The sequence below is a fragment of the Leptonychotes weddellii genome, chromosome 1 (assembly GCF_054177405.1).
Source record: "Leptonychotes weddellii isolate Sample4059 chromosome 1, ASM5417740v2, whole genome shotgun sequence".
NCBI lineage: Eukaryota > Metazoa > Chordata > Mammalia > Carnivora > Phocidae > Leptonychotes > Leptonychotes weddellii.
In genome coordinates this window covers 22,170,061-22,181,409 of record NC_138369.1, presented here as the reverse complement: position 1 = coordinate 22,181,409, position 11,349 = coordinate 22,170,061, and the positions used below count along the sequence as shown (strand labels likewise).

Here is an 11,349-nt window from a genome sequence, read left to right as displayed (position 1 = left end):
AGAAATCAGATGAGTGTGTTCATGGTTTATTTGGTTTATCATGGTTTTGGCCACTACGTAGCTTTTTAATTGATTTTGCTCTGAGTCATACATGGTTTCATTTACACCCATTAATGTACCATGACTAAAGATAGGCTTTATTAGGAATGCCAATGGTAAAATATGAGTTAAGTGAGAAGTTCGTGAGAAATACAAGAAGTGAGAACCATCATAAAATTGGTAATTCTGCAAACTGTCTGAAGACGCTCATTATCAGTGCCGTAAGCTGTATTCACCTTATCACAATTCTCACTGCCTCTCATATTTCAAAAAACAGTGTAATTCAGATCCCAAACATTAATATAATTTTTAATAATGTACTAATCTGAATAAAATATATTTTTTTAAGATTTTATTTATTTATTATGAGAGACAGAGAGAGAGACAGAGGCAGAGCGAGAAGCAGGCTCCCCGCGGAGCAGGGAGCCCGATGCGGGACTCGATCCCAGGACCCTGGGATCATGACCTGAGCCGAAGGCAGACGCTTAACCGACTGAGCCACCCAGGCGTCCCTAACATATTTTTTTAATTCAAAATCACTTCCAGAGGGTTTTGGTTTTTTTTTTACAATTCAGAAGTACTATGAAAGGAGTTTGCAAGTTCAAGCCTGGGGAGTGCTGATCTAGAAGCTGTTCTCTGAAAGGCTGTTCAGCCCAAAGCTCCAGGAAGGACCTGGGTGGCTGGAGCCACTCCCACTGCCCCTCTTGGCTCCCAGGCGGGCTGGCACTCTCAACACCTTACTTCACCCTTAGTTTATACGTCTGCCACCTCTACTGGGATATAAGCTCCCTGCTTCATTCGTCTTTTTATCTTAATACACGGCCCAGTGCCCAGCTCACAGGAGACTCCTCAGGTGCTTGCTAAGGTTCCCAACACCGTAGAGGCTGCTTTCGGATAAGGAAGAAGTTCTGTGCTTCAGAGTGAAAGGCACCCAAACCTGGTGTCTATGCCCACAGCCTGACTACTGGTGCGTGGCACTTAGGGGAAAGGAACTCAGCAGGGCTCTCCGGAATAGAAGAGCATTTCTCAGGAAGCAGCGTTCTGAAGATGTCAGCTGCCCCCCAGCCCACCCCCTCACAAATGTCAGTTGGCATGGTCTACTTGTCAGGGGAAAGAACAAAGCAGAGGGCTTTCTATTTTACTTTCTCACCCCGCTGCTGGAGGTCAAATTTGCATACACCGATGTTGGTGACGAACAAAAGCTGGGATGTGAAGAGCTGAAACGGGCATTTGCCAGGGGCCCGCCTCCCTTCAGGCCTGGCCTCTGGGAGCCCATCTGCCAGTTCAGTGGCCGGCCCCAGAAGGGGACTCCGTTCTGCAGCCCCCAGGCCTGGCTATCAAAACAGGTTCCTTCAGAGCGAAAGAGAAAAAGGCAGCAGGGGAGTTGCTCTTTGACATGTCACTGGTCTCTTTTTTGCCATTTGTTAGCAAAGCAGTCACGGCTGACAGTGAGACAAACTTTTAAATAAACAATTCTCCTTTTTCCGCTGAGGATACCTGAGTGCCCAGCAAGTACTAGTACCTAAAAACTTACTAGTGTTCTGGCAAATACAGAGGTAATACACTACATCAAAACAGCTGATACTTACGTGTTAAGCTCTGGTTAGAATGTTCCATGTGTGAGCTCGGTTAATCCTCACAGCAGCACTAACATACTCTTACCATCCACACTTCACAAAGAAATGGGCTGGAGAGATTAAACCATTTGTCCAACGTCACTAAGGTATTGTCCCTCTGTTCCTGCCTTACACTTTCACATGTGTGGGAGGGAGAGATTATTAAATAGAAAACAAAGTGGTAAGAAATAACAGGTATGGGGGCACCTGGTTGGCACAGTCGGTTAAGCATCGACTCTTGGTTTCAGCTCAGGTCATGATCTCAGGGTCATGAGATCGAGCCCTGCGTCAGGCTCCACGCTCAGCACTGGGTCTGCTTGAGATTCTCTCTCCCTCTGCCCCTCCCCTGACCCCCCGCATGTGCGCACTCTCTCTCTCTAAAATAAATAAATAAATATTAAAAAAAAAAAAAAAGAAGAAGAAAGAACAGGTATGTAAAATGCTTGCACGTTTGGAACCAATAAAGCTGAATGGGAATTTCAGAGGAAGGAAAAGCATATCCAGCTTCATGGGGCGCCTGGGTGGCTCAGTCAGTTAAGCGCCAGCCTTCGGCTCAGGTCATGATATCCACGTGGTCCTGGGATCGAGCCCCACGTTGGGCTCCCTGCTCAGCAGGGAGTCTGCTTTTCCCTCTGCCTGCAGCTCCCCTTGCTTGTGCTCTCTCTGTCTCTCTCGAATAAATAAAATCCTTAAAAAAAAAATTTTTTTTAAATAAAGAAAAGCAAATGCAGCTTGGTAAAGTAGTTGTCCACAAGAAGGATTCCCTGAGTTGCAGCTCAGATAACTGTAATCATACAACAAGTCCACTTACTCAACAAACATTTATTGAATGCTTACTATCTATACTGTATACACTAGAGAATGAGCTAGTTTGAAATGGAATCAAAGTAACAATACATAGACAGGAAGGGCTGGATTTGCGGTGGGGGGACTTCAAAGAGAAAGACATGGACAGAGGCAGAACAAGCTGCCCATATGCCCCTTACCATTTAAGGAGTGGGAAGGGACAGAGGTGTGTCCTGCTTGCTCAGACGCTCAGCAGCCTCAGAGCTCCTGGAGTCGGGCCTGCTCACCACTGCATCCCCAGCACCGACCGCAGTGCCCGTCGGAGCTCGAGAAGCAGCATGGAGTGAAGAACGGAGGAAGGCTGTTAGAGAGTGTGGTATCTACAGGGTCACACGCAGCGATGCCTAGAGCACGGCAATGTGTCAGCCAGCCCTCCCCTGTGCTCTAGTGGGACGGTGAGAGCAGTCATGCCCGCCAGGCTAGCGGTGTGGTGTGAGCAGGCCCGCTTCAGGCTCCATTTCCCTCTGCAGGACTGAAGTGCACCGCATCCCTGCCCACCAGTCACCTGTCACCTGGGCAAAGGGCAGGCTCTAAGGAAGGCCTGCAGAACAACACTGCTTTCCCTTTCCACCTCCGAAATGGTTCCAGCATTTTAGACCCAGGTTTGTCCCATACCAACACTCTATTCACTGCCTCCTCCCTTCACCCCAAAACAGCCTCGACTGAACTGAGGAGAAATGACCAGTTTCGGAGGAGCCACACCAAAGAAATGTGGGCAGCCTTGCTGAGATGTCATAAACAGAGAGCTGGCCAGGGCGCAAACACCCTGCTCTCCAGCACAGAGCCCTCTGCCCTCCCGCTGGGCTCCTCTAATAAGTCATCTGGGCACCTACACCTCAATGCGCTTGGCAAGGTGCAACCCAGAGTAACTCTTTCACACCAACAAGACAGAATTCATCTATTGTTCCAAATCCACGGCTTCCTGAAAGCAGGGTTCACATGGCAGCAAGGTGAACTGTTTAGATGCATGCTTCTTCTCCAAGTTTGCAGTTTGAAAAACCTTCAGCAGTGATTCTTACCCTAAGATTCACTGCCTAAGAGCAGGCTTCAGGCCGGGGAGGTTCTGGGAGGTTATCTAAACATGTGTATGAGCATTTATGGAGAACCTGTCTCTCTGATAAGATTGTGAAAGGAGGTAAATCCAGAGAGGTAAAGAACTTGTGCTAAGAGTATGTCCTGAGTTTAGCATATTGCAATGTTATAAACTTCCCAGGGTGATGGCTAAACGGTATGGGGCTTCCTTTCAGGGTAATGAAAATGTTCTAAAATTGATTATGATAAATAAATTAATCTTAAAAAGGGGGTGCTGGGTGGCTCAGTCAGTTAAGCAGCCAGCTCCTGATTCAGGCTCAGGTCATGATCTCAGGGTCCTGGGATTGAGCCCCGGGTTAGGCTCTGGGCTGAGCGGGGAGTCTGCTTGAGGATTCTCTCTCCCTCTCCTGCTGCCCTTCCCCCCCTGCTCTTTCTCTCTCTCTCTAAAATAAATACATAAAATTTTAGGGGCACCAGGGTGGCTCAGTCGTTAAGCGTCTGCCTTCGGCTCAGGTCATGATCCCGGGGTCCTGGGATCGAGCCCCGCATCGGGCTCTCTGCTCGGCCGGGAGCCTGCTTCTCCCTCTCCCACTCCCCCTGCTTGTGTTCCCTCTCTAGCTGTCTCTCTCTCTCTGTCAAATAAAAAAAAAACAAAACATAAAATTTTAAAACTGATTATGGAGATAGGTACACAACTCTGTGAATATATTTATACTGACTTGTTTAGTCAATGGATAAATTGTACAGTATGTGAATTATATATAAAGCTGTTACTAAAAAAAAAAAATTCTAGAAGACTCCTCTTGCAATGGGTTCCCCAAACTAATATTATACTAATAGGAATACCTTCTTAACCACCAAAAAATAACTACTCAATTATTTGAAGACAACAGTAAAAATGTACTCTTGGTAAGCAGGAGAAAGTACTTGACAGTTTGATCTTCAGCTGGAAATGAACAGACTCACCCCAAATTTGGTAGTCAGCAAGATCAGCTGGAGACTAAATGGTCAATCTGCACAAACTCTTCCCCTCCAGAGGTCCACGTATTTACCCCAGATAAAGTGCTTGTCCCTTAGTCCTTAGTCAAAATTTTCAAAGTGAAAATGAAGGGCTCTGTCATCTCCTCCGATGACAGCCATACCTTAATTTCCCCTACCATGTGCACCTTACTTGTAAAAGAAGTCACTGACAAGGATGACTTCCAATATCAGGGGAAAAACAACGGAAAAAAACTATTACTCTCTCTTCTACAACACCCGCAAGCACTCAAGCACTTCTGAGTTCTAAAACAATATTCAAGTTCAGCTCTCCTGTTTTCAGGATGCCAAAAGCTGGGACATAAAGGAGCCTCATTTCATGTGAAGCTGCTTAGACACCTCCAGCAGCTTGAAAAGGAACCACTACCTGCCTCAGTAGAAAACAGGTTTGTTCTAGTTGGCCCAAATGAACCCACTTAGACCACCAATCAACAATCCATATTTTGAACAATCTTATTAAGATCACAAATATATGGAAGCTGTGTACACATAGGTGAATATTTACGATATTCCCCTAAGGAGCAAAACACATAAGATCTTTTCTCCTAAAATAAACTTCAGCCCCAGAATCCCATGTTTCTTCCAAGTAACTATAGCCAGCTTCTTATTTGTATTCCTACTACAAGAAATCTTCCTAGTGGGATAATCCTCAAAAGAGGTGATAAATTAGGATTAAGAATCACCAGCCCCTAGGGGCACCTGGGTGGCTCACTCGGTTGAGCATCTAATTCTTGATTTCGGCTAAAGTCATAATCTCGGGGTTGTGAGATCAGGCTCTGTGCTGGGTGTGAAGCCTGCTTAAGGTTCTCTCTCTCTCTGCCTCTACCCCTCCCCACTTGCACGCTCTTTCTCAAAAAAAAAAAAATCACCAGCCCCTAAATCAGTCTGCAAAAAAATTGACTTCAATAGGTACAGTTTACTTACAATCTCTATATTAACTAATTACCATTATCTAAAACGTTCCAACTCAGACTTTTGTAACTGCATCCATTACAGGTTTCAAAAACAAGTGGGGAAAAATACGTAAGTAGAAGACAAGTGATAAGATTTCAAGAAAACTTGGGGTGCTAGGTGCTCAGTTGGTTAAGCATCTGCCTTCGGCTGAGGTCCTGATCCCAGGGTCCTGGGATCAAGCCCCGCATGGGGCTCCCTGATCAGTGGGGAGCCTACTTCTCCCTCTGTGTGTGCTCTCTCGTCTCTCTCTCAAATAAATAAATAAAATCTTTAAAAAAAGCAGATTTCAAGAAAACTTATTATCTTATTATAAAATGAGGAACTATCATTTGGTCTGCATTTGCCTATGCAAATATCTTCAAGGAATTTTCTAAAGTAGTCAGTATAACTTGGAATTCTAAAGAAACTTCCAAATAGCATCCCAAAAGGAAGCCCAGATAGATCCTGATATTGAGCACTGCGTTGCCTAAAATGTCAGGCCCTGAAGGCAATGAGGTCTGCTAATTTGACATCACATTTGAATAGGTATTCTGATGATATATGAATAGAGTTTAAAAAACTATATAAAAAAGGCCACTGATTAAAAAGCTGAGGCTCAATAATCCAAGCCACAAAAGGAACTTCAAAACCACCTGTGTTATGACAGGTAAAGACTCTGACTTGTCAACACCTTGGGAAATGGAAGACCTCAGAATCCCACAGAACAAAAGCTCAATGAAAGCAAGCGCTATCTAGCAGACCACCAGATCTCCAGCATGTGTCTGGCACCCAGTAGGTACACAACACATTTTTCTCGAATTAATGAGTACTGTTGAATAAATAAACTGTGCAGGAATACAGTTTCCAAAAATCAAAGGTCAAAGAGAGACCCATTTTCAGTAAAGATCTCAACATGTAATATTATCTTTCCCAGATTTAAAAAATGTTGTTATGCCTCAAATATCACTAAAATTATCTTTTGTTTCTCAAGAACAAAATGCACCAAATGCAGAGTAAATGGGCCTTGATTCAGATGAACCTCACAGAAGAGTATTTTAAAAGGAGAAAACCGAGATGAAGTGTTAGCACACTACAGCACACTGACCAGCAAAAATCTGATACGCATATTTGATAACAACCCTCTCCCAAACTGTCGGTTTCCTCTGGTTTCTATTTCAGCTAGGTAAGCATTTTTTCAGTCTATCGATTTTTAGAAGTTTTCCCTTTCACATCGCCAAGAACGTCCATATTTCCCTTGTTTTCTCTTCGTCCCCCCCAAACTTCCCCACAATTCACCTGTACGGCTTTTTATTCAAATTCCTTTTGTTTGGAAAATCCTTCCCTTTCCTCCCACCCCAGGCTGAAAGCATCCTCCCTAACTATGGTCCCTTCTGATTTTATGGAAGTTTCATTTCCTTGCAGCAGAGGCCTGGTGTATTTCCTGAAGCCAAATTCATTGTGCTCCATAAAAGTGAAAATAAAATCATTCAGACCACAGTCAGGAACAGAATCATCTACCAATCTGTGCCCTCTCTGCCAGTTTCTCATCTAAATATGCCTTTCTGGTGGTGACCTTGTGTTCCCTTCATCCTGGCATCTGTATTTTCCTACCCACAGAATTTCCCCCCCTCCAAGTCCCTAAATTTTAAATCCTATGTAACCTAAAATTTTCTGCTGTAAATTCTGTTTCCCAAAGCTAAACAACCTTGATAAGGGGAAGGAACTCTGGATAGAAATTAGCTATTTTCGATAATCACACTTTACCTTGTTTAACACTTTGGAAGTTATTTCACCAGGGAGTGAATAGATGGAAGAAGAAAGAAATGCCCTTTACGAATACTTCATAAAGACTAGTTCATTTGATCTTTGTAACAACCTTGGAAGGCAGGCAGAGCAGGCTTTTATTACCCTCTTTACAACATAAAACTACACATCAAAAAGTTAACCTCTTTGTGACTTGCCCAACCAACGTCACAGACTAGCAAGTGTCTGCCCAAAACTGTATTAACGTCTTGCCTCTTCCAACTCAAAGGCTGTCTACTATATACTCTCTCTGTATGTTTCTATCCTACAGCCAAGGAGCTCAGTATTTCAGAGGGAGGACTGCCCTCTGACTTTTGGGACACCATTTCCCTTCAGCTAACAAGTAGAAAAGCCACCTTCAGTTTTCCCAATAGAAAACAATGCTCTTTTCTTCCATTTGCCACCATTAACAACTACTTCTTTCCAAAATTATTTCCAACAGTTCCTGTTTTAAAGGGACTTACTCATAAGGGGCTAATAATCCAGAAAGTCTGCATCAGCATATGATTTTCTCAATAAAGTTCAGGGCTGATGCAACACTTCCCAGTCTCCAATTCTACAGCTAAAATGACAAGAACATAGAACAGTTAAAAATTGCGCAAGACAATGCTACAGTGTTTTTTACTCATTCACATCTGCCTCTATGGGTCTCCTGTGAGTCACTGTCTTTTGTGATCAGTCATCATTATAGGGACTCCCATTCTCTACTCTAAATTATGTTATTTCTTAAAGAAAAGCTCTGCAGTAAAAATAGAATCCTAATACATCTTTCACTACCTTGCTGAAGCGCTGACCCCCTTAACTCAGCACCTCAGATGCCACGTTGTTCCAATTCTCACCACTACTGTTTTACACAAACAAAAAAGAGGCAAAGTAAGGTTGCAATTTATTTGTTTATATTCATTCAACAAATACATATGAAATCCTATCAGACACCAGGGACTGGGACCCAAAATTAAGCACCTGTCCTCCTCTCATAACCTGGGGGAGAGGAAAACTAAAGAAATAATTTCAGAATAAACTGATCTAGGTTAAGGTGGAAGTGAGCATGGACTTGGGGCAGTGGCCATCATGGAATGCTTCCTGGAAGAAGTGATCTGTGAGCATTTATAAGCATCTCTCTACCTTCAGCAAAAAATAAACCTAAAAGACTCAACCCCTCTCCCCCAAAATTTGCCAAAAGTCAAGTCAAAAATCTAGTTTAATAGCAGAATTTATTCTTGAACACCTGCCCTAAATTTCAACCTTTAACCCATACTCCCATAGGTATACATTACAGAGAGTAAAGATTCTGTCCAACACAGTGCCTTCTCCCAAGTCTGTAAAACAGGATTAAAGATAAACGAAAACATAAAATACATTTTTAAAAAATATAATCATTTTCCTAGGGCGCCTGGGTGGCTCAGTTGGTTAAGCGACTGCCTTCGGCTCAGGTCATAATCCTGGAGTCCCTGGATCGAGTCCCGCATCGGGCTTCCTGCTCGGCAGGGAGTCTGCTTCGTCCTCTGACCCTATCCCCTCTCAGGTGTTCTCTCTCTCTCAAATAAATAAATAAAATCTTTAAAAAATATATATATAATCATTTTCCTAACTGGAAATGAACACTTTGAACAATCCAAACCCTACAAAGCACGGCTGTCGGAAGAGGAAACTGAGGTTCAAAAAAGTCCCACTTTAATACAACAGAATAAAAGATCTCTTTGAAGTCACCAGAACAGCTTGAACAAAAAGAGAAACAGAAGGCTATTGTGGGGCTTTAGCCTCCAGATGATGAACCCTAAACACACTGCAATGGTAAACAAACAAGCCTCTGAGCCGAAATCTGATTTGGTGACCTGACAAAACATTACAATTTAAGGAATCTCTCTCTCCCCATTCATTATTTCCCAAAGTCCCCCTGGCTGGCAGCTCCTGTTTTTCTGCTGGTTCCTAGGTTTATTGCTTGTAAATTACAATGCACAGTGTGCTTTTCAAAAAAAAAAAAAAAGGTACAGGCAAATGAAAACAATCTTGGTTTTAAAGACCCATAAAAGACAGTATAGGTAACAGAAATGAATTCTGCCTGTGTTTACTATGAGGACCTATTACTCTTTTATGCTACTCCAGTGGATTTTAAACTCAAATGAATGCTACCACTGCCCACTAAAGAACAGGTTAGAGGAGGGAAGGAGCACACTCACATACCTGCCTCAGCAGGACCCCAGACTGCCTCCCTCACCATTTCCCTGCGCCTAGGCCAAGCAGCTGCCCAGCAACTGGGGCTGCAGACCCCAGCCGCTTACACTCTGCCATCCCAACAAGTAGGCTCTAAAGTCACACTTCCATTTGGCCCGGCATATCCACATCGCCGCCACTCAGGTCCCCAGCTGAAGGGAGTAAAACTCAGCGGCCCCAAAGAGAAGGCTGGCGGCGGGCAGAAGTGGAGGAGAGGGTCCCAAGTGCTCCCTTTACTCCGCCTGGCCAAGGTGGGCCCGGGAATCCAACACCTCCTACAACTCGGAGCCGCACCGCCGAGCCCCTCCTCCAGCTTGGCCCACGGGGCTGCGATCCCCACCCCCGGCCCTTGCAGACCTGAGTTCACCTGGGCCCCGGGGCCCCTGTCCCAGAGCCACGGCCACCGCACTACCCTCCCGGCCTGGGCCGCCGACCCCCGGCCCCGCTCCCCGCCCCGGCGACCCAGCCCGGCCAGCGCCGGGCCGCCCGAAGCCCTCTCGCGGCCCGGGGCCGCCCCGCGCCGCCCGCCCAAGCGGCGGGCCGCGCACCGTGTGGGACTGCAGGCTCTGGCTCGCCTCGATGGCTGCTGTCAGCGGCACCGTGTCGTCCAGCAGCACCTTGCCGGCCGGCGGCTTCTCCATGAAGGCCATCCCCGGACGCCCGTCCGCCACCGCCTCGACACCAGCGGCAGGAACCACGGGCGCCGACTCCCGCCGCCGCCCGGCTCCGCCGCCGCCGCCGCCGCTGTCAACACGCGCCGCCCCACACGCCGCCGCCACCCGCCGCGCCCGCAGGGTCCTAGCGCCGGCTTCCCCGCCGCCGTCGCTGTCAATACTGGCCGCCCTTCCCGCTGCCGCCTCCCGCAGGGTCCTAGCGCCACACTGCCGCGTTCGCCGCTGCCCCGGACCCGCGTTTCCAAGCTCCTCGCAGCCGCCTGCAGGCCCGGTACCCTCAGCATCCAGCCTCAGACCCGGGACATTGCACCCTAAGCCACCACGTCCAGAGAGCCTCAGATCCGAAGACATGGCGTCCTGAGCCCTGCGATCCAGGAACCCTCAGGTCTAAAGATTACCAAACCAAGCCTTGCAATGTTGGGCTTTTCACTTTCGGCCGGGACTGCCAGACTTGAGACTTTTACAGCTGGACCTTTCCCACCCAGACCTCCCGGGCCCAAGGACCCTAAGACCCAGAAAAGGGACCTTCAAGATGAGACCCTCAGTCCGACCCCTGCAGACCCAGAAACTTTCTAAAACCAGCCCGTAAGATTCAGGTTTTACTGAACCCTTAATCCTGGCTTTTCAGACCCAAGAATCTAAGAGCTGGGTCCTCAGAATTGAACCCCACAGCTGGAGCCTTTGGACTCCAGGACCCTCAGATCCAAGCCCTTGGAACTGGGGATCCTAAAACCTGGGCCTCAGTCCAGGACTCCAACCTCCACCCTTGGCCCCAGCCACAAGGCCTTGTCAAAAAGAAAACCATTGGGGCGCCTGGGTGGCTCAGTCCTTAAGCGACTGCCTTCGGCTCAGGTCCTGATGCCGGATCGAGCCCGGCATCGGGCTCCCTGCTCTGCGGGAAGCCTGCTTCTCCCTCTCCCACTCCCCCTGCTTGTGTTCCCTCTCTCGCTGTATCTCTCTCTGTCAAATAAATAAAATCTTTAAAAAATAAAATAAATTAAAAAAAAGAAAGAAAATCATAGACCCAAAATGGAGTCACTTATCCTATGTTACATCGCCAAACCAGGGCTTACAACGAACCTAACTATGGTTTCAACCTCCCCCAGAAATGTAGTTTTAACCGTCAGTCAGGAATATTCAGTGAGGTAATCTGA

The 11,349-nt window shown here is 46.5% G+C and overlaps 1 protein-coding gene across 19 annotated transcripts in view; it reads right to left on the bottom strand.

Moving 5' to 3' along the window:
• PXK (PX domain containing serine/threonine kinase like) overlaps nt 1-10,278 on the bottom strand; it is a 108,457-nt gene extending 98,179 nt beyond the window's left edge. For 18 of the 19 annotated variants that reach the window (XR_014145300.1, XR_014145318.1, XR_014145301.1 and 15 more), the window contains exon 1: nt 10,070-10,278. Coding sequence is in view for 14 of the 19 variants with exons in the window: in XM_081819793.1 (XP_081675919.1) it covers nt 10,070-10,171 (102 nt within the window). In the remaining 5 variants the exon portion in view is untranslated. Of the gene's footprint in view, nt 1-2,641; nt 3,906-10,069 lie in introns of those variants that run through there. The other variant, XM_081819813.1, reaches the window with a different exon arrangement.
• Nucleotides 10,279-11,349: the final 1,071 nt, after the last annotated feature.